This window comes from Rhamphochromis longiceps, linkage group LG2 (genome assembly GCF_057381845.1).
Source record: "Rhamphochromis longiceps isolate RC_006_pf linkage group LG2, R_longiceps_female_GT1.1, whole genome shotgun sequence".
NCBI lineage: Eukaryota > Metazoa > Chordata > Actinopteri > Cichliformes > Cichlidae > Rhamphochromis > Rhamphochromis longiceps.
In genome coordinates this window covers 7418269-7446100 of record NC_140558.1, presented here as the reverse complement: position 1 = coordinate 7446100, position 27832 = coordinate 7418269, and the positions used below count along the sequence as shown (strand labels likewise).

The 27832-nt window shown below is 38.0% G+C and overlaps 1 protein-coding gene across 2 annotated transcripts; it reads right to left on the bottom strand.

The window, feature by feature from the left end:
* Positions 1-273: 273 nt before the first annotated feature.
* On the bottom strand, positions 274-27832 carry tapt1a (transmembrane anterior posterior transformation 1a). 2 transcript variants are annotated; one of them, XM_085416289.1, is made up of 14 exons: positions 27633-27832; positions 25922-26052; positions 24120-24238; positions 18112-18274; positions 14668-14803; positions 13892-13989; positions 13555-13624; positions 12554-12634; positions 11118-11227; positions 10926-10985; positions 10732-10800; positions 10447-10523; positions 8769-8938; positions 274-2221 (listed from the first exon to the last, which is right to left on the bottom strand). In XM_085416289.1, the coding sequence occupies exons 1-14, from the start codon at positions 27820-27822 to the stop codon at positions 1893-1895; spliced, it is 1803 nt and encodes a 600-aa protein (XP_085272415.1). In that variant the 5' UTR covers positions 27823-27832; the 3' UTR covers positions 274-1892. The 2 variants fall into 2 exon arrangements, with proteins under 2 accessions (XP_085272415.1, XP_085272421.1); XM_085416295.1 differs by lacking the exons at positions 25922-26052; positions 27633-27832 and adding an exon at positions 24506-24849.

The following is a 27832-nucleotide window of genomic DNA, read 5'->3' as shown; positions in this document are numbered from 1 at the left end:
GGGTTTGTCTAACTCTGCCATTTTTGATTAGCTGCTGTCAATCAAAATGCTAAGATCAACTTTGTAAACATGGAGGAAACAAGAAAGTGCTCAGTGATATATTGCCGTAATTTTACAATTCAGATCTGATGAAACAAAAGTGATTGAAAGATTTGGCACGAATTTGAATCATAAACTTCTAATAAAGTTACAAAAAATGTATTATGTTTAAACTAAATTACACAAATGGGTGTCAAATTAAAACTTGATGACATTCCTGGTCTCTTTAAGGTGTTTTTACTTTTAGATGATTCACACAATTTACAAAAAAAAAAAAAAAAAAAATCATAGCGAACAACTCTGCAAGGTCAGTCAAAAAAGAAAAGTCTTAAAACACACACGCAAAAGGCATTTTGTTGTGTAAATATTGCTTCTATTATCCTAAGATGTAAACATTAGAGCATCACTAGAGTCGAATGAGAAACATGACCGTATTTAAAGGCAATACGGCCCATCAGTGCATTCAAAAGTAACTAAAGATTAAATACCATTCATCAAAAAATTATGCTCCAATTTGAGGCACCCCACCAAAAGAGAACTCTTCCGATTGATTATGTCCATTTAACAGATAGCTGCGTGTAAACTGTCTTAAACTAAGTGATTGGAAAATCAAGATTATAATGGGCTATGACATACAAATGCACTTTTTCCATAATTTTAAAAGGACTTCTGCTCTATGACTGGCTATGTAAGTGGGTGGTAGATGCAGCAGATTTAGAGTCAGCAGTCATTAACTGCTTTGGCTAATACTCTACGCTGACTGGGTTGTTTAATGAAAGGCTGTTGAGTTGGCGAAGGCGCAGGATGGCTGCAAATGTCTTTAGCTAATGGCTGTGTAAATGAATGTTTTTTAATCTAAAAAATAATCACTGTTTTTAGCTGTGTTTGCAACACCTGTAATTCATACTGGATTGAACAATTTGAACCAGCTTCACTGAGGTACGGACTTTAATCAACAGATCTCTAATATTGACAGTGTGTAACCGTTCAGAGCCATGTTTCCTAACCTTTCAGTCATGTCAGTTTCAGTCTCTTAAATCAAAACAATGTCTGATTAAAAACCCTTCATTATTCAGTTTTGACTCCAGTTTTTTCTGCTCTGCTTTTTAAGTTCATCTGAATATTTTCTAGACAACCACAATGTAAAAAAAAGATGAGAATTTTGCGAGCCTTGGGTTGCAAACTGCCATATAATAACAGAGCTACATTTCTTAGCTCAGATGTTTTAAATAACCTCTGTTTTTGTTTTCTTGCAAATTTTCATATGTTGAATGTTTAGTACTTAGTACTTAAAATAAACCCCAACACTTGTTTTCTGGTGGAAAAAAGCAAATTCTCATCATTCAAGTGTCACTTTTGATGTCAGAGTTTGGAAGTTTTTTCTGGCTGCTGAGCGAACTGAGAAACTTCTCTCCTTCTGGTCCCACTGCTGCTCATACAGGAAGTACTAGAGTGCCTTCACACTTACACATATGCTCACTCGCACACACTCTCGCACCCCAACCCTGATCCTAAATCGCGTGCACACACAAACACACAAACACACACACACACACGCTCTGACATATGCCAGTTCATCCTGACAACTCGGCTGCAACACTCTCACTTTCTGTCCTCTTCTGTTTTATCAGCCAGGTGAAGTTTTCCCTGTGAAACTTCTCGACTTCAGCTTTCAACAGCAGCAGGATTGTCTGACTTTTTCTTTTTTTTAACAATAATTTACTGTAATGTCACTGATTTTATAAGTACTCAGCGTTCTGCTGCTGTTGGCCAGGAGAGCCAGGCTGGGAGGCCATTGGTCTCCGTCTTTCCTGAGTGGTTAGTCGCTACATCAGTGTCTGCTTGGAGGCTGATCAGTCAATGCGGTTTCCACAGATTGTGAATCGGTCAATCTCAAGGAGGTCTTTTTTGGAGGTCTTGTGCTTTGTTTCAGAGGGCAGCTGTGCCTCCTCCTCCTCTTCCTCATCCTCGTCATCTTCCTTTAAGAGCATGGATGGAAGTTGTTCAGCATCAGCATCAGGTGGTGGACTAGGTGGACGGCTAGCTGGTTTAGCAGGTGAGGGATAGGTAAATGGTGGAGGAAACAAATCAGTCCTAGGGATAGGCTGAGTGGTCACAGACGAGATGGAAGAGGATGTTGGGCTGCAGGGAGTGGCAGGGATCTGCACCACCTTAGATTCACCTGTGAGGAACAAATTTAAAAACACATTTAATGACAAAACAAATACCATGTAGATGGGTTCATTTATGCATAGGTAATTTGCCACTAAGACTGGCTTTAACAAAGAGCCAACCCAGCAGCTTCAATCCCGCTCGTCTCAGTTCTACACGTGAGCTTAGGAACAGTGCTCTGTGCAGTCCAATCACTGTAGGAAGTTGAGTAAAACACAAGTAAACAAATCTTCACACCCACAGTGCAGGCAAAATGCAAGCTGTACAGAGTAGACCGCTAGATTTATTCAAGCATGTCCCTTTCATCAAACAAGTGTGAGGCAAGTGAAAACTGATTAATGTCTGTGTAGACAAGCTTAACATTTAAAAGACATAATTCCACTGGTTTTTCCAGTTATTAAGATTAATCCCACCGTTATACGGTCCAGCTGTGTACTAGTTCAGTTTCAGAATCACAATACTTTATTAATTCTGATTCTAAAATCGAACTGATAGGCGGGAGGAGGCTGACTGCATCTGCACGGACAATAACTGGACAAACCAGTTTCAACACAGCAGGAGAGAAAACAACCAGAAAAAGATGTTGATGTAAAACATACACCAGCACAGCTGGACCTCACAATTCACTTCATTATGTTTAGAGAAACACTGCAAAGGCTTTTCACTTTGAGAGCAGACCACAGTTACTTTAGGAAAATCAATTAAACAGAATAATTCATCATATCAGAGAGAATTGAGCAAGAAGACTGTCCACAGAGACGACTGCCTCGCCCCGGGCTATCTGACTACAGCAAACTTTTGGTTCTTTCTGTAGACAGAGATGAATAGACATTTAACTAGAGAGAAAACTACAACACACTGAGCAAATGGACTGTGTAGGTTAGACACGCACTACATGTGTGTGTCTAAGCTATCAAAGAAAAAAAACATCAACCATGATAAAAGCCATGAAAAAACAAAAATCAAAAAACAAAAAAACAAAAAAAAAAACCCAAAACAAAAATAAAAGAAAGCAAATGTTTTAGGCAAACAGAATATAGGAAAATTCCACGTTCAGTTCCACCTAAATAATTTAGCATTAAATCAGTGAAGAATATAAAATGAGGCATACCTGTCAGTGGCGTGCACACCCTTTCTAAGCTTCACCATTTCATTTATTCTGATGGGGTCAGGCTTCACAGTACTGCTGTTTTATTAGGTGGTGAATGTCACATATTTGAGAGTCTTAAATTCTTCCCATGACAGAAAAGGTGGACTCTGACCAATCAAAGCTCCTCATTTTCACAACTTATCTATTGTGTGGCAGTTCAAATTTTTTTAAAAAAAGAAGCCATTTTCTACTGAGACCTGACAGCATCAATGATATTTTTTGATTTGAACTGAGGAAAAAAATTATATATTTAAACTATATGAATGAAACAGTCATCATTTGCATAATCACAGCTGTTATAAGAGAAACATGACACTCAAAGAATCCTGAACTGAAACCTAGGAAAAGCAAAGCAAACTATTTTATCAGACAGGCAATAAAAACTATAAATGTATTTTAAAAAAAAGATTGTTCAAATGGCTTACTTTTAGAAGCATTTTCTTATTAGCAAAATATTGATAAACCGATCAGACAGAGTCTTCTACCTCAAAACATGATGTAGTGAATGCTCTGCTGCTATAGTTGTACACTCAGTTATTCTTGTGTTCCTCATTAACACAGAACTTGCCAATGATGCTGAGGAAATATGTAAAAGCAGTTCAGATTCTACACCGAAGATGGAAAAATCGAAACTATCAGTTACCCTGATGGCAAAAATCACTCTGCAACAAACAAAGAAGAAAAAAATACAGTATCAGTTGATAGCCATCCTCTCATCTCCTTAACCACTTCACTTATCCAAATTATGGTCACAGGTTCAATTCAATTGACTGATTCTTATATAGCGCTTTTCTACTCTCCCAGAGTACTCAAAGCGCTGTATACAACATGCCTCATTCACCTATTCACACCCACTCATACAAGCACTTCTAAACTCAAGTGCAAACTAATAAACATTCACACACATTCACACTCCGATGAGCGCATCAGAGAGCAACTTGGGGTTAGTATCTTGCCCAAGGATATTTGGCATGCAGACTGGGGAAGCCAAGGATCGAACCACCAACCTTCCAATCAGTAGCTGATCTGCTCTACCACCTGAGCTACAGCCACCCCAGGTGGGCTGTGGTTTATCCTAGAAACTGGTTGATAGGAGGCTACAGTCTGGACAGGTCAACAGTCACACTAATAGCCTCAACTCAGAATCAGAATCAGAATGGGGTTTATTGCCAAATGTTGAGCAGGTTTACAACATTAGGAAATTGCTGCGGTGCTTCAGTGCAAACATGCTGTCATAAATAGCACTTAAATAGACATGGAAAAAAATAAAAGTAGGGATAAGAATTAAAAGTGCTATGTGGAAAGATATGTGCATGAGCTATACATGAGATATATACATGAGAATAAGAATTAAGAGTGCTACGTTGAAAGATATATACATGAGTGCAGGTGGTGATCAGTGCCAAACATAGAATGATGCAGTGACACAGCGTAGGGTCATGTGTTAGTGGCGGGTACAGTCATATGGTTATTGTTCATGTGTCCAACAGCAGAGGGGAAGAAACTGTTCTTATGGCGAGAGGTTCTGGTGCGAATGGACCGGAGCCTCCTGCCTGAGGGGAGCAGGTCAAACAGACTGTGTCCAGGGTGAGAAGGGTCAGCTGAGATCCGAGCTGCACGCCGCAATGTCCTGGAGGTGTACAGGTCCTGCAGAGATGGGAGTCTGCAGCCAATCACCTTCTCAGCAGAGCGCACAACACGCTGCAGTCTCTGTTTGTCCCTGATAGTGGCTCCAGCGTACCACACGGTGATGGAGGAGGTGAGGATGGACTCGATGATTGCAGTGTAGAACTGCATCATCGTCCGTGTTGGCAGGTTGAATTTCTTCAGCTGCCTCAGGAAGTACATCCTCTGCTGGGCTTTCTTGATGACGGAGGTGATGGTGGGCTCCCACTTCAGGTCCTGGGTGATGGTGGTACCCAGGAAGCGGAATGAGTCCACAGAGGTGATGGGGGTGTCAGTCAGGATGATGGGGGGGAGTGGAGCTGTGTGCGTCCTGAAGTCCACAATAATCTCCACTGTCTTCTGGGCATTCAGCACCAGGTTGTTGTGGCTGCACCAGGACACCAGACGTTCAACCTCCCTCCTGTAGGCAGACTCGTCCCCGTCCGAGATGAGTCCAATAACGGTGGTGTCATCTGCAAACTTGATTAGCTTGACAGACTGGTGGGTGGAGGTGCAGCAGTTGGTGTACAGGGAGAAGAGCAGAGGAGAAAGAACACAGCCCTGAGGGGAGCCGGTGCTGATGGTCCGGGAGTCCGAGACATTCTTTCCCAGCCTCACATGCTGCTTCCTGTCCGTCAGGAAGTCAGTGATCCACCGGCAGATGGGATCAGGCACATTCATCTGGGAAAGCTTGTCTCGGAGATGGTCTGGAAGGATGGTGTTGAAGGCAGAGCTGAAGTCCACAAACAGGATCCTGGCGTAGGTTCCTGGGGAGTCCAGATGCTCCTTATAATCAATGGCACAGAGCAGGAACAAAATCATAGCATGCTAGCCTTAAGCTGTCTTCCACTATAAAGCAACCAGGCCAGATGCTCATGTCAGTTTTGTCAATGTCATTTAGCTGCTAAGGAACCAGATATCAGTTTCACTAGCTTTTACATTACAAGGATATGTAACAAAAAAAATCAAGCGCTAAATTAGCGCTTCTTGTGTATTGTGTACAGACAGACAGATGATGTCTGTTGTTATTAAATATCCCATTATCTAATTTTTATATTAACTTCCTAACTAATTTTTCCAGGTATAGTCGAGGGGGCTACATTCCCTTCAACCCTAGAAAAAAAAAAAAATCTATAGATCTGTTATTTGAGTCACACATTGCAGCTTTCTCCATTTCTCTGGAGATATGTGAGCTTTAATAAAAGTTAACCACCATCTGGCTTGAAATGGCTACTGTGAAACCGCTCATTACACATTTCTCCCCTTTGGAGAAAAACATGCAGTATAGACAGATGGCAGATCTTCGTATTATTTGAAGGCAGAGCATTGCAAAGACAAAGACATAGTGCAGTGAATCCAGTTGAGCAGCAGGTAAAGCTTGAGGCGCCCACCAAAGTAGTTTAATGTCAGAAAAGTGAGCATGGTATTTAAGGTCGACGGTTCAAATCCCAAAAGCTAAATATGAAGAAAGCATAAAGAGACTTGCATTAGCTTCCCACAACCTCAAAGCATTTATTATTATACTCTGCATGCTGGAGCGTGAAGCTGTAAGCCATGTTGCTGGAGCTCTGTGAGAAACCAGATTCATTAGAAACATGAATGCTTTTGATGTTCCATGACATGATGCACCATCAGGATCTTTGTCATTTTAAAGCTCCTGCTTCGGCACAGCAGGCGGGTCTGAGGCACACACGGGAGAAAAGATCTGCAGGGATTTGGCTGAGGATGACAGGGAGATAGTGTCACCTCCAAATCTGTTTCATCAAACGTAGGTGCGGGACCAGTGAAACTCTATGCCAGACTAGGAACTAAACTCTTTTGAGGAAATTCACGTGTAAATATCAGAATACAGAAAAGGGTTTGCTGTGTACTTTTTTGTTGAATAGTCTTTTTCTTAGAATATGACATAAGATGACGATCCAGTACAAAGTGCTATGACAGAACACTGCAACGTTGTATGTTTTACTACATTAAGTGTAGTGCTGGATATGTCTGTATAATTTACCAGAGAATACTGTGCCCACCTTTGTCCATTCTATCAAATATAGAAGACAAATGAAGAATTTGTTCAATAAGTTGAATAACAAAACACATTTGATAAATGTATGTTTTTGAGCCCAGACAAATTAAATTCATCACCTAATCAAAAGGTTGAAGTTCTATACTGTAGCAAATCAAATGTTGCATTAGTAGTTATTAATTGCTTGACAAAAACATCTCCAGGCATAACAGATTCATTTTGTAATTAACATCATAATGTACCAGGTTACACAATGACAAATATCAATTCATTGCAGCTCTGGAAATAAGCATCAAGGAAAGAAAAGGAAGTAGATAAAACATTATGTATACTGTTTGATTTTTTTTTTTTTTTTTTTTTTGCCCCGCAAAATAGTTTTGGGATCACAGAGTTGTGTTTTGGTTTTTTTTGTTTTTTTTTAAATGCTGAGGGAATTAATCAAGTGCTAACCTGTAATCTTGAAAAGACTTACCTGACCCAAAAAAATCAAATCAAATCAAATCAAGGTTTCAAGGATCCCCACTTTCTGCTTGTTTCCACTAAATGTCTGAAGCTGAGCCGGGGCTTTACCTGTTGCCACATTTGTCTGTACCTAAATGTCAGCTAAATGTCCAACATTTACATTTAAGTGCCAACTAGATACCTAAAAAGATCAACGTAACTCTGTTAGGTGGGGGGCCCATTTGGTAAGACTTTAGAAATTGCATGAGACTGAAAGCAATATCTAGCATCACTTCAACAAATATGTAAATTGCTATTCTGAATGGTAGTCTGAGACATAAAGAGTAATAAAACATTGTTTTCTTTTGAAAACCATTACAGGTTTCTATTGCTGAACAAAACGAAAGAAAGAAAGGAAGAAAGAGAACAACTGTGTAGGAGAAAGAGCAATACGAAACATTCATCAACAAAATTAAATCCCAGGACGTCTCATTTACAAGATATCTATTCCTGCCAGCCAAACAACACCCTCTCAGGTCCCAGCATTTTTCATATCTCTAAAATAAGATTCAGACTTCAAAATACCACAAAAGTTTCAACCAAAAGTTTTTTGTTCAAAGGTGGTGTGTATGTAATTCCAAATAAATACTTATGATATATTTGTACTGTAGCTATTTAAATATTAATAATTTATGTCAGTGCTTCATGTTCTGCATGTTCTTGACTGTTGGAGACCTGATAGATACAGTGTAATTAGTAAAAGTGAGTATAATCAAGCTGAGGTGAATGTATAATTACGTAAAATGACTGGTAGCACTGACCATTAGACAAGGTCAAACTCTGGTTTTCTTTGCACTGAATGTTTGATTATAATTTATTACGGACTGGTTAAGCTACTGGTGACATGCTCTACGCTTGAGGTCACAGCTGATGTCATCTTGTTTAGAAAGCATCACATTTATAGATATAAAATGTAATTGCTTTTATGTGTAATTTACAATTATCTATTAAATTCATCTTTAAAAAGAACCACTAACACAAAAACTGTTTTCTGTTTGACTTTTCACATTTCTCTGGCATGCAAATGTTTCATGAGTCATGCTGAATCCCTTCAAGAGATAATTAGTGTTGTAGTCATAAATCCCATGGGGACTCAAACCTATGGATCCTTGTGGGTGTAAATAATAGCTTTTACAAAATATTAATCCATAACATATCTGGGATTTTTATTATAACCAAGGTTTTTTCTCATCTTAATCTTTTGAGGGTTTTTTTCTTTACCTGAAGGTGTGCGGCACCTGGCTGGGTCAGCTTTGCTAGGGCTCTTGGCAGAGGAGGATGGTGCAGTCGAGGGCCTCTCAAACAGTTTGTCCTCCATTTTGGCTCTCTTGACATAGACACATGATTTCCCCAGGAGTACAATACTGTTCAACACTTTCAGTGTTACCAGTCTACAAAGGGAAAGGGGAGGGAAAGGGGATATTTGATTAGAAAAAGACTACATTTTTTTTCCTGTTCTTCAGGTAGTATTGCAGAGCTTTAAATGTACCATCCAGCTAGTCTGGACAGATGAAAGTCTATTAAAAAAAACTTACTCTAACTTAAAGTGATGCCATAATTTAAAATCAGCTTTAATTTCAAACATATTAAAGCTTTGTAGTTTTTTCCAGTCTGCGGGCTAAATTAAATAATAAATACATTAGGTGTCTACATTTTGATCAAAACACAGCCTTCTAATGCAAATTACCATTCATATAATAGCTTTTTGAATCTTTCTTTGTTTTATTTAGTGCTGAAATTTTATCACAATGCTATCTTGAACTAGGGCATAGCTATAATGAATCTCTTACCATCTGGCTTCAATCGCCAGTGTTCACATCCCACCACCTACGCCAGGATGTTAGTGTGCACTGTCTTTCTGTGTTTGTGGTCTTTGCTATAAGGCCGAGAGTCTGGTACTGTGATGATTGAGAGACAGACACATTTGGGTCTGTGGACCACTCCTTGCTGTGACAGAGCGTGTCAGCGCAGCTGAATCTTTGCCAAGGCACAGCGGTCTGTTCAAGCTAGGGCTATTTTTAAATCGGAGGATAGGGGAGGCCAGAGATGGCACTAGAGATGACAACATTGTATTCTTCACCCTAAGGGAAACTCTTCAATGGTACGTGCCCCGATGGGATCCGGCAAATGAGAATGAGCAAGGCTATCAGCAACTCAGCACAGGGTGGATGTGAGAGCACAATGTTAATGCTTATGTAACTGTGTGTGTCTCTGAATATGAATGTGTGTTTATGACAGTGCCTGCATGGGTGAGTGTGCATCCATGAGACAACGCAACCATGTTTTTACCTTCACCATGTGACGATGTTTGTGTGAGGTTCTCTGCATATCTAGCACAAGTAAATTAAAGTATCCCAATATTTTAGTCTTTACTGACTTAAAAAAACATGTCATGTTAAGTGGGTTAAGCATTTAGTTTACTAAACAGAAGGGGTTATCACAAAGACCAGTTTCAGTCATCAATCTTTCCTAAAGATACTTTTCATGGTCAGATTATATTACAGCCGAGCCCTGGTATTCGTGGGGGTTAGGGACCACAACAGCCCGCGAATAGCTCAAATCTGCGAAAACTTTAGACCCCATCTAAAAACGCCTATAATTGCCTATATTTTAATTTTCTGAAGGCTTTGTATTTGAAATTTGCATACTGTTTGGAGAATGTTCTTTTTTAAGAAAACAAAATTTTCTGTACAAATACAGAAAAAAGTGAATAGGTGAATATATGATTACTGAACTGCAAATGGCTGGGGTTCAACTACACTTGCATGTATTTAAAACAACAACAACAACAACAACAAAAAGATCTTCTGTGAGGTAAAATGGCATAATAAGGATTAAAAGCTCACTCATTTTGCAGGATGTATAAAAAAATCAATACAGGACAACTCTAAAAACTCACCCAAGATAAAAGAGCAGTACACAGGTGTATGATAGTGCTCCCTGCAACCTCACTGAACTCATCACCACTCTGATGAGCTGTTAAAAAAAAACAGAAACACCAGTATTAATGGAATTATTTATCCATTTTGAAAACAAAATGGAAACATTTCATTTTAGCAATAATAAGAACCATTAAACACTTTTAGAACATCGTGGAGTTTTGAAACTTGCTTGTGTGCCAACAACCAACTCTATTCTGGTATTTAGTTCCTGAATATCAACAACAGACTGCATTCTCTCTTACCAGAACAGCCAATGGCAGGGGGATGAAGCCCATCCTCCGGGCCACTGAGTCACTGTAGTCAGTACAAGCCTACACAGTGACAGACGAGCATAAATTACAGCACTTGACAAAACTGAATTGATTAGCTGCGTGGGCTCCACGCTGTTTATGTAAGTATAATGATGGCAATGTGAAAAAACGAGGCAGTTGCTTACATTCTTCTGCCGACTGCTGACGAGATCAAAAGCCAAACTGGCTCTATATTCACTGTACACCTGGAAAATGGACAAGAAAATAATTCAGTACAGGAAAAAGAAAAAGGCAAGGTATCCCATATAGTATCATACATGTTCTCATGCAAAGTCACGGTGATGACTGAAAGAAAGGACACCAGGTTCTGTTCTTACATCTGCAGTGATGTCATTGAATTTTGTGATAAAGGCATGTTTGATGACATCAACTGCAACTTCAGAGGTGACAACCATAAAAACGTCAGGGAACAACACCCACAGGTGATCTGAGAGGGGGAAAAAAAAGTTAATTATTTTAGCCAAAATTTTTGGAAGGATCAAATAATCCTTCAATATTTGTATATGTATGTTTCTCCTTGTTTTGGTCGTGTTTTATTTTTTTCTATGTTAATACGCTACACCATTAGCCAAATTATTGAAGTCATCTTCTAATTGTATCTGTTTCTCTAGTGGCTGCCCAAAGAAAATTTACATTACTGCAAACCTTCACTGAATATACTGGACTTGCAGCACTGCAAGTTTTCTTTGGGCAGCCACTGGAGCAATTACAAAAATAAGTTAATTAATTCAGTTAATGATATAGGGTATTAAACAGAAAATACTAAAGCATAACCAAAATAAAAGGATCATTTTCCAGTGCGTTTGATTCATATTGATACAAAAATACCAAAACAGCAAATCCTCATATTAATTGAGATGATGGCCACCTTAATATTTTTACTGTTTCACTAAACCACATCAGTTTTGCGTGATCAGCAGGTCAAAATATTCTTTGTCTTATACTCATAGTCAGTCTGTCCTAAACAAGACTTTCTAACAACTCCCTTTTTAAGACCAGACTCTCCCTTTAAGGCAGCTTGCTTCTGTTTGACACTCCCATATGAACACAACGAAGCAGGAAAAACAAGGGAAGCAAGTGTGAAACTGAGTATTTAAAGCAATATTAAGCCTGAGCTTGTCACTCTTAAGAGAAACATTAATGATTTTTTAAAGGTGTTCACTTAATGGCATTTCCATTTAATGTACAAAACAGCTAAGCTTTATCCATTAGGGCTCAGTAAATATTGTGCTGTTGTACTGAGAAAAGCTCAGCCCATTCTGAGCCACACCTGACAAATTATATGTTGTTTGAAAGTTTTTGTGATTTATATACCTCTTTAGCAACAGTAGCTCTGCTGGTATTAGTAAATCAGTGTTATGATTTCAGCTGACAAGCCACATCTGTCATCTACTGTGTGTCTGACTTTGAGACTGGCAGGAGGAGCTGACTTTTCAGAGAGCTGTCATAGAGAAATATCCCAGCCCTCACTCCTCACTTTGCTCCGTCTCATTGACCGAGGTTTACTGGAGAAAACTCCCCAAGGTGTTGCAATGTATCAGCTGAAACAGCAAGAAAGGAGCTGCTCAGGATTTTTGTAAACATTTTTACCATGGCAAGCACTGACCCCAGTCTGTTTTTTTCCTGTTGTTGTTTTTTTTTTTTTAACTTTTAAAGACATTTATGATAAAAACAAAACAAAACAACAACTTACTTTTCTAGTAATATAAAAATGTGCATAAAAGTATAGTTTAAAGGAGGGAAACATGATTACCGGGGTTCCAGGAGAACTGCTCCATATTTCTGAGACAAACGATGAGTAGAAGGACATAGCTGGTGAACCGTTCTTTGATATCTGTGGGAAAAAATTGTTATTATAGTCTCCCATCTATGGAGAAACCTGTGTAAGAATATTAGATAGATAAGCATCTCCATTTTAGCTGAACACATGGTCTTCAGTCTGCTGTAGTTCAATATCTAAACAGCTTGAGTCAACAAGACAGATCTGTGAATTTTCAAAAAGCATTTCATGTTACAGTGGATTTTGCGACAGCAGTACATCCTATAAGCATCGCTGTATTATAATTTTAATAATGTGGCTACAAAGGTTTGGTTATTATCCATACAAATGATCTTATGGTAACAAGAGCCCAGCTCCATGACCAGCCATTGTACTGGGATGGAGTAACCAGAGAGGCAAATGGCAGATGATTCAGGGTTGTTGTGTTCCCCTGTCATCTGATTACAATAAGAATGATCAAGATAAAAAAAAACAACCCAAAAAACAGTGCCTTTGGGAATACAAAAAGAGAACCAAAGTTTTTAATCAAATACACTGGCTGTACTGTTCTTTCAAAATGCAAAATGAATTAACTTTCCCAATGAAGCAAGATTAATTCAATTCTGTAACTTAAATCCATCCATCAGTTTTTTTAAAGATATCCAATAGAAATGTCATGAATCTATCTAACTACAGTATTTTTCTATCTATCGCCACCATTCTGACTTTGGTACAAGTATTTCCAAGGGATAATTCAGTTTTAAAGAAGCTTCAGAGAACTTCGAAGTATATAATTTAGTCTGGATTCTAAACTTTTCCTGTTACTACGAACAAATCATTCTTACTGGTGATTATTTTTGTAGTGTAATTGTTGACAGTGACAAAGCAGATGTGAAATTCAATAAAATACATGTTTTATGTATTTTTAGACCAGTACTTTTCTAAAATAGTACTAATAATGTACTGCATTTTTGATAAAGCGCTGGATAGCTCACCACTGTTGGACATTTGGAATAAATTGTTCTTCTCAAATTTCTTGAACACACTTCCTTTGATTTCCACAAACTATGTTTGAGAGAAAAGAGAAAAAAAAAGACAGAAATGTAGTCAGCACTTTTATGACAAAAAATAAAAACAGAAGACGGTCATGTTGCAGGTACAACATTTCATCACTAATATACCAGCGTTAATGTTTCTGGATACACCATCATGCAAATACTTTTTTTTCTGTTTGTATAAGTGTTTCATTGCAATTCAAAAAAAACACTTCAGGTGTACACTATTGTGTTTTATACTACAACACTCTGTGTGTGTGAGTGTGTGTGTACTAACATTGTTGGACATCATGATGGTGAGCAGGGACTTGTTGTGAGAATTAAAAGCGACATTCAGGGTAGAGGCTTGGACCATGATGAGGATAGCATGAAGGACTGAGGAAATGATAATCAGGAAAACAACATCCGAATCAACCTAAACCAAACAATATGATCACTGAACTCAGTCACATTAAAAATGAATTAAAAGTAATGTAAGCTAGTGCTTAGATCAACCCTGACCTGAAACAACACATTCAACACTTAACTTGGCATCTTGCAACTATAACTGGGAGTCATTCCTTTGAGATACTCTTGAACAGCATTACGTCTAGTCCTTTCACTGAAGGCTGTTTAGTAAATAATAAATACAAATCTCAGCATATGAAAACTTACATCAAGCAACAGATGTATTAAATGTAACAGTTATAAACTTAAGGAAACTATAGCTAAAATTATATTGCTTCAGTCTTCCTCTAGACTACAGCTAAAATTAATCTTTGTTGCCTTTCAGTACCAGTCTGTCACTCAAGCCAAAAGAAACTCAAAACAAAATTTCACTCTAGTGGCACTTGGAAATGAAGAGTTCACAATGAAAAATAAAAACTACAAGTATTATGTGAGACTATAACTGCATATCATCTGTCAAAAATAAAACTGAAGCTAAAAAAAAGAAAAAAGAAGAGACTAGAAGATGCCGCCCTTAAAATCCAATTTGGTGTACTTTACTGATGACTTTAAAACTTGCCTCAAAACTCTCACAACGCTGCTATGAAGCTTTAGCAGGAAGGATACAGACATAAAAGACGGCCATGAAAAAGTGAGGGATGACTCCAATATTATCTCTTTTCCGTTCTTTGGGTTCTGTGGCTGTCCAGTACAGAGCATCCAGGATGTCTTGCCCAAAAGAAGAGAATAGACGGTCTGCAACCTAATAGTGGAGGGAAGGATGAAATCACAAGTTAACTTGATATAACGTAACTTAATATGACAATAGTTACATTAGTAATGTCTAATATAATATATCAATATCTTATCTGTATGAACAGGTAAGATTTTAGCAACAAATTCACTGACGTAACACTATACCTCTTATTAAAACTTTGGGATTAAAGCTGTTAGAGGAGCTTTTCAATCAGAATAATTACACTTCCCCCCAAAAGTAGAGCATTGTAATATGACAGATACACAAATTCATCAGATGTTCACTATGACACAAATTAGATCAACATTTTTGCAGCTCTGTCCTTATGCTTCATATGGTTGTCTGTCATTACCATCATTAGATATTTTTTGGTCTAGTAGGGTCTTATAAAACCACATAAAGCTCATGATCCACAGAGAAGTGCTAAGCTTTATTATGTATTCTGGTGTTTCCCCGAGGTTGACTGCTTGTCAACCTCAGGGAAACACTGTGCTAAAATGAAATGAGGGCACACAAATTAAGTAAAAAATAACAATTTAGTTTTAATTTTTTTATGTATTTATATCCCCTTTGGCTTCTTTTTGGGGTGGAGGGTTATTTTGTAGGGGGATGGGCTGCCCTTAAATGAAAATGGTAACACTGGATATCAGAAGAAGTAGACCACCACTTGCTGTACACACTGTTTAAGTTCTAACAATTAGTACCGTATTTCCCGGACTACAAAGCGCACCTGAATATTAGCCGCACAAGCTAAAATCAGGGGAAAATCCTGTTTTGTACATACATTAGCCGCTAGTGATGGGATTTCCGGCTCTTTTTAGAGATCCGGCTCTTTCGGTTCGGCTCACTAAAAAGAGCCGGCTCTTTCGGCTCCGAACCGGCTCTTCAGGTTGTTTTGTTGCTTTAATTAATTTATTATTAACAATAATATAAAATTATGCACAAAAGGAATTACTAACATAAAAACAAGTGGTTTTATTTATATATGTTTATATATAAATATATGCGGTGGCCCCTAGAGACAAAACACGTACAAACTCCAAAACACATTTCTAGCATGAACTGAACTTCCAAAGCAGAGCTACTAGATCACTTAAATTACACAATTGAAAGCATGTGTGTATTGTTTGTGTATTTATACACAGGCACTCATATATATATTCAAATAATTTTAAAAAAAGTTCATTTACCTGTTACTACGACACACCAAATCCGGTCGTTGGTACTTGCTGGCTTGTGTAGCCACAAGATAACAAAGGCTCAACACTGCGCCCAGCATCCTGGAGCACTTCTGTTGTCTTTTGTACGTGTTTTGAGTTTTTATGTGCTTCTGAGTTTTTATATGCTTCTGAGTTTTTACGTGCTTCGGAGTTTGTACGTGTTTTTACGTGTTTTGGAGTTTGTACGTGTTTTTACATGTTTTGGAGTTTGTACATGCTTCAGAGTTCGTACGTGATTTGAAGTTTGTATGTGCTTTGTCTCTAGGGGCCACCGTAAATATACTTTTATTTATTCACTCCACATAAAATGTAATAAATAAATCATATAATATAAAAATCAACTATTCACATTTCAAGTTTTAACTATTTAAATTTTCAGCTTTTTCCTTTCACAAATTTAAAGTGAAAAGAACACAAAACACTGCAAACCACAACACAATTAAATATAAATTATAATATGAAAACTAAAAGAACATGCATATTCTCTGTCATATGGACCTGCATGAATAAACTTTCTCAATCCTTTATCATCTGCAACCGAAAATAGTTGTGGATGATTACTATACCTTTCTAATGTTGTTGTCCCTGCCTCTCTTTCTCTCTCTCTGGCTCTGTTCCTGTGCTACTGAGTGTAACTACCGCCCCTCCCCCCTCTGCCCAGCATAAAGCACAAGGCTCGCGTGCAGAGTGAAGCGGAAAAAAAGTGCGAGAGAGAGGCTGAGAGAAAAAAAAACAAAAAAACCACGTGACGGCTCGCGATAAGGAGCCGGCTCGCGTCGTTCACGTCAAAGAGCCGGCTCTAAGAGCCATTTCGTTCGCGAACGACCCATCACTATTAGCCGCACCTGACCAAAAGCCGCAGGTGTTTCAATGTTGACTTATCATATGTAAGAGAATATGCACAAAGGGAATTGTCAGGAAAGAGATGGCTGTTTGGAGACACACCCCTTTTATTAATATTTTGAAAAACAAGTTATGGGTACATATTTGCATAACTTTTTAGGTATATGAAGTGACACGGCTTTAACAAGAAGAAAAGTCAGTCATTCACCACCATCTTCCTGCGCACTAAAACCACCAAAGTCCTCTTCTCCGGTGTCGGAAATGAACAGGCTCAGGGTGGCTTCGTCATCCACTCTCAGCTTCTTTCCTTCGTTGTCACTTACAAAACCAACCAAAGAAATCCTCGTTGTCAGTGTCGGAGTCGAACACCCTCAGAAGGGCCGTGGCGGTGTCCTCCTCTCCATGCAGCAGTCCAGCCCTTTGAAATCCGTTGGTGATCGTGGATGTTTTCACACTTTTCCACGCTGTCAGAATCCACCGGTGGAGTTGAGCATAACTTGCTTTTCGCAAGTTTATCAGCGCTCGTCATCCACGCCTCCCGCTGAACGCGTAGCGCTACTTTGAAGTTTGTTTTTCGCGCTACTTGTACAGCACTATGTTGCCTGGCGGATGGACATGTGACCAACATACCACTCTTGATCCCCGATACTGTGTGTCTGATCACATGCCCTTCCGCCAGGCAACGTAGTGCCGTACAACAGCGGAACAAACAAAACAAATCGTCTTACGATATGACAAAAATCATGGACAATCCATAGAAAAGCCGCACCTGACTAAAAGCCGCAGGGTTCAAAGCTGGTGCAAAAAGTAGCGGCTTATAGCCCGACAATTACAGTAATAAAATCCATCACGTAACACGACCATCACTCTTTAGTGTAGTAATCCTTGGGTACTTCCCTAAACTGGCAGTGTATTAACACACGGGCTGCATAAACAAACTGACTATTCATATAAAACAGATGGAAAATAAAATTACAAGTAAAATTTGTTGTAAGGAGGCAAAACAAGGAAAGTAGAAGTAAGATGTAAACAAAGACAAAATATGTCTATACAGTTTGTATTTAATAAGTACATGTTTTAATAATTGAAACATGTATTCACACTAAACTGTAAAAACTAATGTTAAAATTCTAGTTTGTCTCAGATGTAATGTCTTTGCAGGAGCAACATCTGCATCCTTGCATATAAGCATGTGATCAAAGTATAAACTGACATCAGTTTTTAGACATCAATGTGTGAAGTGTGGGTTACCTCGAGCATGTTGTAGATGATGTAGAGTTTGATGACGGACTGTCCTCTGATCAGGTGGTACATCATGGAGTAATCCACATAATGCATCATGGAGAAGCAGAGCACCAGGATCAGGCCTCTCAGCATGTCACACACCTGCGCTGGCTGCAGAAGCCGCGACCCACTGACCACACACACACACACACACACACACACACACACACACACACACACACACACACACACACACACACACACAAAGTATTGGCATTAATACTGAAAGACAAGAGTGCACTGCTTTGACCATTCCTGTGTATGTAAATGCACTGTGCCATGCTAAGACATATATCAACATGCACACACGAAAAAGGTTAAACGTGTTATTACACCTTATAACACCATGCCAAAAGGTACAAATTCTTACAAATACAAACACATTTTTACCAGGGGAAAAGTGTGAACATGAAGACATACAAGCATTTAAAGCATCAACACATAAAAACACCCTTTTCTAATCTTGCCATCAGTAAGAGCTTTTCTAGCAAACAGTGTGGTCAAAGCAGCTGAGTGAAGACCAAGTACACAGACAGCTGATTTAATTCACTACCAGAACGAGCTCTGTTTTCTTTCTTTTTTTTTTTAATCTCACATGAGGAAACATAAGACCAACATAGGCAGGGAACAAGAATTAATTTCTGTTCAAAATGAGATAAACCTTACAAAGGAAAAGGGAACCGGGAGTGATAACACACAGAGTACATGATGAAATATTAAAGATAGTATCTCCTTTATACTAAAGTTATCTTATTCATAAGATTTATCTCTTTTTAATATGGTTCTGTCTTTGTTCAGTCTTGTCTTTGAACATCTGTCTTTATGGACAAATTAGTGCAGCACTTTGAACAGAAATGTTTAAAATAGTGAACAAGTAAATGAAAGGTGAAAAAAACAAAACAAAACAGGCTTCAACATCACATACTGCAGTGATAGTAGTGTGTTCATGTCTTTTATGACCACATGTGTCAGAGTTGCATTTTTTTTTAATACTAAACATCTATGGCTGGCAGTGGCAGTGTGTTAAGAGGAGGGCAGACAAATCCAGAGGACCATTTAGTATTTAATATGTGGCTGGGAAGAGCGGCTGAGAGCTTCATTCTAACACATCCTGCATATTTTCCATGTAAACTGTGACCGGTCTGTATGCGCAAAACTCCCCCTGACTACTGCAGTAAAAATACATTGCATTCATTAGATTTTTTTCACAAAGGGAAGCAGTTTCCATAGATGGACACTGATGTGCTGACTTTTAAAATACGATGAAGCACAATAGTTTAACTGATCTTAATTACGAGACTTTCTTGTAATGAAGTTATTTTGTTGTTATTTGAATACAACTTACAGTACAAATACTATTTAATGGTCTTCAACTAAACTAGTATAACCTACACTAAGAAATTCACAAGACATGGCAGTACAACAGTTAACTCTAACACCCATCATTACCTTCAGTTAGTTTAGCTGAAGCTGATTAATTAAAAATAAATAAATAAAAATCACACGTGAACAGAACATGTTTTGAAATAGCAGTGCTGGAGACATTGAAAGTAGGGCTGGGCGATATGGACTAAAATTCATATCGCGATATAATTTGAAGCACGTGCGGTAACGATATATATCACGATATATTCTTTTCTTCTGTATAACGTATTTTCCACACTATAAAGGCACACTTAAAATCCTTTAATTTTCTCAAAAATCGAGAGTGTGCCTTATGTATGAATTCTGGTTGTGCTTACTGACCTCGAACCGATTTGGGCGTGCAGAAATCTGTTAAAAAATGTTTTTAGGGACAAATGCAATCGCATAGCAGGATGCTATACACGGGCCAAACTTCAGTCAGGAGAACAACTGAGATTATTCATCCACAATACGAGGTTAGTTATTAATATACTGCAGCAACATGGGAATAGAGCAACTGCGAGAGAATTCAACATTAATGAATCAATGTTACGGAAGTGGAGGAAGCGCAGTTTTTGGCTTTTCCCTTATTTCAAAAGTGCTTCATGTCTTTGCTATGACTGTCACCCGGCATAATTTGCAGATGATAATGGTTGTAGCCGGTGCGATGCTTTCGACTAAAACAGGCGCAGCTTAATGACATCATCAACATGCGCTATCGCGATAGAGATTTTGACTATATCGCTCTATCGTTGGCCAAATTTATATCGTATATCGTTTATATCGCCCACCCCTAATTGAAAGTTGTAAAATATGAATTATTCTGGGAGCTGACTACAAAATGAGTGTTTAAAAAAAAAAAAAAAAAAAAAAAAAAAAAAAAGAGCTGAGCTTGTGAAGATGTGATGTGAACCAGTTTTGTCATGACTCCCTCTCTTTTTTAAAATCACTGCACAGCTGAGCACAAAGCTAAGAAAATAAGATAAAGAGCTGTGTTTTTTCTGTTAAGCAAAAACTACAATGGTTGTCCCAACAGTGAAGAACTTGGATGTTTACACAAAAAAAATAGATATTCAAACACAGTTGTTTGTTGCGGAAACAACTGTGCAAAACCAGAGATAAACTTATGGCACTGATGAGTTCTTCCCCCCCTTCTCTGATGCAATACCGCCATCCAGTGGTCACACTAAAGTCATTCATTAAAAGATGTTTGAGTAGAAACAAAAGCATCAGAGATCCTGAATTCTTCATTATGAATAGTTTTACTGTTGTGCACCAGGATAAAAATGTGCTGCCAAAAAGATAAAGCTCAGTTATAGACGCAGTTGCTTAGAGATATAGTAAGTGTGTAAGGTGAGTGTAAGAAGAGTAAACACACATAAAGTTTATGATAATTTTATCATTTTTCCACTTAACTGGATAATTGGCTTTGTCTGCAAAAGACAAAGTGAGTTATTAAAGGAAATGACTCCAAATGTTGTTTTGTCTACAAAATACCTCAGGCATTCATTTATAACTATATAAAATAAAAGCAACACGATCTCACACTTAAAAAGTCAATTTAAAAGACTATTTATCCTGTCTTATTTGGCACATTACTTTTGCATTTAATAAATTGTTAAAGACTTTATTCCAATCCAAAACAGTTGTACCCTGCTCTCTAAAATATGATTAAAGTGCTAGCAGAAAACAAACCCCCTTACCACACATACTCCTCTTATTCTAAACATACTTTCTAGATACAAAGCTGCTTCAGACAGCTGGTAAAGCACACTGCGCAAAGTAGTTGTCATAGTCTTTATTCTAAAAGCATTATCTCCACAACACACATGATTATTATGTTTTATAGTTAGCTATGCGCTGCATTTAAAATAGCCATCACTTTGTGCCAATACAAGACATCAGCCTAAAACAGTCATTCAAAAGCACAGACCAGACATGAAGAGCGCTATGATAGAACCTTGCTAAAAAAGCTGAGTTTTTTCCTACCAAAAATAACAACTGAAAGCAAAGAAAATAAGCCCCAAACTGCTCCAAACAGGCAGCCTTCCAGTTTGAGCTAGTGTAGTCACGGTCACGCAATACTGTGACAAGAACACAGTCTCACAACAGTTTGTGAAAAAGTCACAACCTGTAATCTACTCATTCATGTTTCTGGACATGAATTTTAATATTCTTTCGTTTTGTGTCCCTAAACATGACTTTTTCAATGGTCTCATATGTACACAAACTTTATATTGACCGTTTTTAAAAGGTTAAAAAGTTCAAATGTAAAAAGTTCACCTTTGAATGGTGGTGGATTTGGTGGTGGAGTGAATAATTTTAACACCCACACACAGGACATATTTTTGGTTATGCTTTTTACTTCATGTATCTTTGGTAAAATGCCTTGGTTATGTTTCAGCATTACAAAACAAACAAAAAAACCGCCCAAAACTGCTCATATTTAGAAAAGAACACTTCTTTTAAAGCCCTGTGGTGTCATATCTATGATGGAACAGTGCAACAGACACAAAATATCATTCTTACTAAAACACATTCGTTTTGCCCAAGTTGTGCCAACTGTCACGAAATAAAAAGAAGAAAAATGTGACAAGTCATATCCATGAACACAAACAGATAGGTTTTTTTGTGACTATTTCACATTTTGTTATGAGACGGGGCTGGATAAGACTACCATGCACACTTATTCTTTGGATCAGTGTTTTTTGGGGGGGGGGGAGAGAAAGAAAAACACAAGAGACCAACATGGAAGCTTTGCCTTGGAGACTGGGACATGATTTGCGGTGGCAAGCTATATATTAACAAACATGACAGACATGAAAAACCCATGAATGGATGTCGGGGACAGTGATAATGTTTATGAATCCTTAATGCCCTTGTGGGAGCGTACCTGCTTCTTCTGCAGTAGGGGCATGTGCGTGCCCTGCATGGGGAGGAAGGCAAGGGGAGACAATATACTATCAAGTACTACATCACAACAATGTGACAGCTGGCTTAAAGCTACACAGAGCACTGGCACAAACCAATAATTTCTATTTTGTTGTGGTGAAACCATTATCAAATAAACTAGTTGCTAACTACTAAATCTGTAAATAAAAAAGAAAAAATGTTGGGAGTTAAATTGCAGAACAGACACCACAAGATGTCTGGAAGACCTATTTTTAGACACAAATTTCTGAAAGTTTCTAAAAATACTGAAAATTGGTGGGTAGACTGGTAAAATCAGGTGTTAGGTGTTTCTGTTAATAAAGTAACTGAGTACATATGACCTACAGACTGTATATGGAGGACTGATAGAGATTAGTGACATTCCGGGCATTTTGATCTGACAGAGAAATCATATGGCATTTCCCACTTATAGGGTATAAACTCATCACAAGGTAGCCCATCTTAAAGCACACTGTGCTTTATCCTTCTTCTTCTTCTATTTTTTTTTTTTTTAAACACATTTAACATCATGTTGTACTTAGAGGTATTTGAAAACAGCAGCGACCTTTCCTTGTCTGAGATCACAAAAAAAAATTAGCTCAAGGGATGTTTTCTCATACACTTTTCTAAAACTCAACTTCTTTCATTTAGAAAGGTCGGGAAAGAAAGCAGGTTTAAGGCCTTCTGCTTCACTTTTCACACTCGGGCACCAACTCCATCTTTAATATACAGTCTGTAATATGTTCATGCTAAAAGAAAGGAAACACAAACACACTGTCAAAACCTGTACTTGAAGTTCAGGTCAGTATTATAAAAGACTACGTGATTAGATTCATAATAATATCAAGGTAAAGCTCAAAGACAACTCATCAAAAAAGGATCTGTTCAAGATCGAGAATCATTAGAAGCAAACACCAGGACAAAGTATGAACTTACATTTAACAGAACAAAACCATCTGACCAAAACTTCCATTATCAGATCAATATATGTTTGTATATGTATCTAACCCTCAAAAACACAAGTGCTTATTTTCTTTCCTACAGTGTATACATAGAAAATATTTACAATGTTATTTCCAGAATGCTACTTATCTTATTAACAGTGAGTCAGCAATATTACCAAATGACAAAAGAAAGAGCCTAAAACTGTGGCTCACTCTCTAAACAACCTAGGGAAGGGGGTAAATTAATCATCTGAATTAGTTTGCCAAACTTTGTAGTTAATAAAAGTAATCCCGGTTTTATTTTTATTTTTTTAAGCAAAAGCAAAATTTGGACAGATTACTATATCCGAGTCATATCATATATACTTATTTCACCACACTCTGAAAAGCTAGAAAATACAACAAAGACAGCCAGATATGCCTAGTGTTAATGCTAAGAAGCCAAAACAAAACTTATAGTTTGAAGTTTACAAATATACCCAGAAATGGAAATAATTAATGTGGGGTGGTTATATCTTATATTGTGCTCCATCTTTTGTGTCATTTTATCTTATTAAGCTTTTTTTGTACTGTATAGCTTATAGCTCATTTTAAATGATCTGGTTGCTGTAAGACAGTAGTTTCCCAAAAATAAAGTACTTCTTGTCACATCTCATCTTATTCCTTTAGTAAGCAGATATAAGCAATGTATTTTACCTGAAGCCACAGCAAGGCAGAGTGAAGAGCCGGAGAAGGGCCAGCAGCACCCTGAGGGGCAGTAGGGTGAAGACGTACAGAAAGGCATCCACACACAGGAAGAAGCCGAAGATCATCAGCTGGAAAAGTCACACACAACACCACCACAAATCAAACTATGAGTCTGTAGGGTACATAGTGATCAATCATCATAAGGAAAAAAAGATGAATGAGAGTATGTACACAAAGGACATCAATCAATTACAATAACATGATGAACATAAAAAAGGTAAGATTTTATCTATTTTTTTTTTCTTTTAACAAGTGGAAGAAATTGTACATAGGAGAAACACCATATGTGACAAAAAAAGTACACTTAACCTTTTTATTATGCAACAGGCACATACCTTTACAGTTTCCAATATATGAACAGCCATTACCTCATCATATTCAAAGGAATGTTTTACAAGAAATGCATTGAAATGCATCTGACATCTTATTCCTACTTCTAACAGGGAAAACAGCAAGGCAACAACTACTGGTAGAATCTGGTGGGAGGGTCTGTTTGTCATTGGTGGATCCTGTCTGACCTGGGGCCTCCTGAGGTACCCTGAAGGTAGTAAGCCTGTTTCACCGGCAGTTTGTGGCTACACACATTCCTCTCCCTTCAACAGGAAAACCAAGCCAGTAACAGATATGTTAGTCTGGGATTATAAGGACACAAAGCAGCTGACAAAGCATCAACTCTGAAATAAAAACAAATAATAAAGACCTTTACAGATGAGGAGGAACTCAATAGACTGTGTGTAACTGTATAGGCATCACATTAATTTTAACTTTAGTTGTGACCAGGTTAGATGACATATATATTGAAGAAATACACATTTATTAGAGATGCCGTTAAAAATGTATGATTCCTAGAAAGTCAATATAATGTCCAGCCTGTGTGTCAGAAGAAATCAGTCTTTAAGTTCAACACTGCCATCTGGTGACTACTGAGAGGAACAACAAAAACCAAAAAATTACTAGGGTCAGTAAGGCATATTGTAAACAAACAACATAATTTTCTGATATTTCGGTGTCTACCTAATATCTATATTAATTATTAATATATTTCCCAACATTGAAAGTATGTTATAATGATTTCTCTTGATATCTGTGTAGATTTCAGTGAGGGTAGTCTAAGGACCGTGTCTCAGAATGGAACAGGGAAGAAGACCTTGGGAAAAAAAGTGAGTGGATTTCCTTTAAGTTTCATGAAGGCGTTTTACCTCTCATGCAAGAGGATTTTTCAGCTCTAAACCCAAATGGTGGAGAGTTCTAGGTAGGACCCACTATTGATCATGTGCCTTATCACCTTGGCTTTTCCACAATAACTTTTATATGATTAATTCATTCATTTTATTCCTTGTAACTTCATAAAAGGGTTAACATGGCTTCAATGTCTTTTTTAGCCTTGTAAGGGTTATGTGGCTAACTCTTGTACATACAAAGTTATAAGGTCTCAAAAAGAAATAAAATAAAACAATGTAAAAACCATCAAAGCTAAATGAGCTCACTGTGAAGGACTCAGGTGAGATGTACATATCGATAATGTGGCAACCTAAGAGCAAGTTCAGGAGCAATGCAAAACTGACTGAGGATTCAGAATTGTAGCAAAGTCAGGAGCCAGAAGAAGAAGTGTCTCCAAATAAAGCAAGCTTACGGGCTGACTGTAAAATAATCGTATGCTTTCTGTGTACTGATGGAAATGACAGCAGACAGATGGAGAAAGCTGCAGAGAAATCAGGGCAGATAAGTTCAGGGCTGTTAATATACACTACCTTCTCGAGTTCCTTGGGAATACGCATGCATGTGTAAACTCTCTCCCTTCGTTCAGTGTACTTTGCCTCATTGTGCTCCAGGAAGTAACCTCTGGTGAGCTCGGTGCAAATGAAGCGCGTCAACGATGGATCTGGAACAACGTGAGAGCAACAGTGTTATGACAAAACCATTGTCCACAACAAATACAGCTGTCAACACAATGAGAACTCCAACAGTGACTCTGTAAAGTGAAAGAGGAGGAAGCATCTCTGTATGATGAAAACTAAAAAGTGAAGGTTTAATGGCCTTTTTAAGTGTTGTTTCAGTGTTTGACTCAAGGCTTAGACAGCTGATATACAGTGTCTGTGGCCTCTCTCTCTTTAAAGAATAACAACCATCTGCCTATGACATAATGAGTCTTGTGCTCCAACTACAGTAATTCTTCCATCATTACCAAAGAAAATATTCTATAGTTTACTTACAATCTTTTGTAACTGAGCAATTAGATGAAATAGCAGTTCAATTACAATTTAGGTTTCCAATTGTTATAAGAACAATTGAAAAATGGTGAAAAATGTCCACCATGATTTCTGTCAGGCTATCACAATAAAAATCTGGAGGGTTTTTTGTATAGAACAAAATATTGGACAAAAGAATTGTTAAAAATAGTTTCAGTCAGATTTATACTCTAATTGCCACTATCTGTGAGAACATGTCTGGCATGTCACGCTTCATAAATTGCAAACAGTAATGATTTATACATTTGGGTTTCTTTTCAGCTACAGTTTTTGTTAATAAATAATGTTAACAGTCACATTGAAAATGTATCAGTGTCCACTTTATCTAAGCCACGGTGTATGTGTTCAACTGTGTTTGCCTAATTAGACACACACTTGTAGTTAAAAGAGACGCAACGCGTTTCGGCTTGTGGCCTTCATCAGGGTCATGACCCTGATGAAGGCCACAAGCCGAAACGCATTGGTCTATTATTAAAGTTGTTCATCTTCCCTCAAGTGCTGCTGGAGTTCCTGCTTTGAAAATACTGCTGCTGCCAAAGCAACTGAATATTGTCCTATTATGTATGGGGTCAGGTGTTTCCTACTACAGCTCTTAAAATCCCCTCTACGTACTAAAGTTTAAAGCTTCCCAATTGGGGCAAAGATATCTATATATAACATCTGTTGTCATCAACTCTGGTTAACTTTAATTTCAACATTAATTAAACAGCAAAGGAGACATGTGATCTGAACTAAACCGGCCACAGCCTTACAGGGAGCCATTGTCAGACATAATCTTGTTTCAATAATTGTTGTAAGCCAAAGGTAGTAGGTTACAGGTTACAGAACCTGATCTGTGACAGGTCATGCAATAGGTGGTGTGAAATAACGTATAGAGAAACTTAGAGCAGATACAGAAGAAGGTTATGGAGCCATGCAAACTCACTAAATAGATAGTTGCACTGCCAAGATAATACGAGAGATGTTGTTTTCTCCTCTTTCAGTTGATGTGAAGCAAACGCTAGCACTGACTGTAAACAAGCTTCGACACAGCTTTAACAAACTACAGTCGTTACAGACGAAGCTTCACTCACATTAAACACTACTCTTTTGTTTAAAACGTCGTATTCACGATGCTGCAACATTATCAGAGTTAATGCCCACAGCCCCCCCAAAATAAGTTGGAAACATTTAAGACGTCTAACGGTTATTAGCAGTGCGACCCGACAGTTACCTGCTGACAGCTCCCGTTGCTCCCTCCTGACAGCGCTTATGTCGTAAAATCCCAGGGTTTCTGGCAGTTCCGGGGTTATGCCGATTTTACCCGACTTGTGCAAGCCCTCCCATGTTCTTTTTTGCCTTTTCTTCAGCTCAATTTCGGCTTCTTTCTCCTCTGACAGCTCGGTCCCCAACTGGTCCGCCATCTTTACTTTG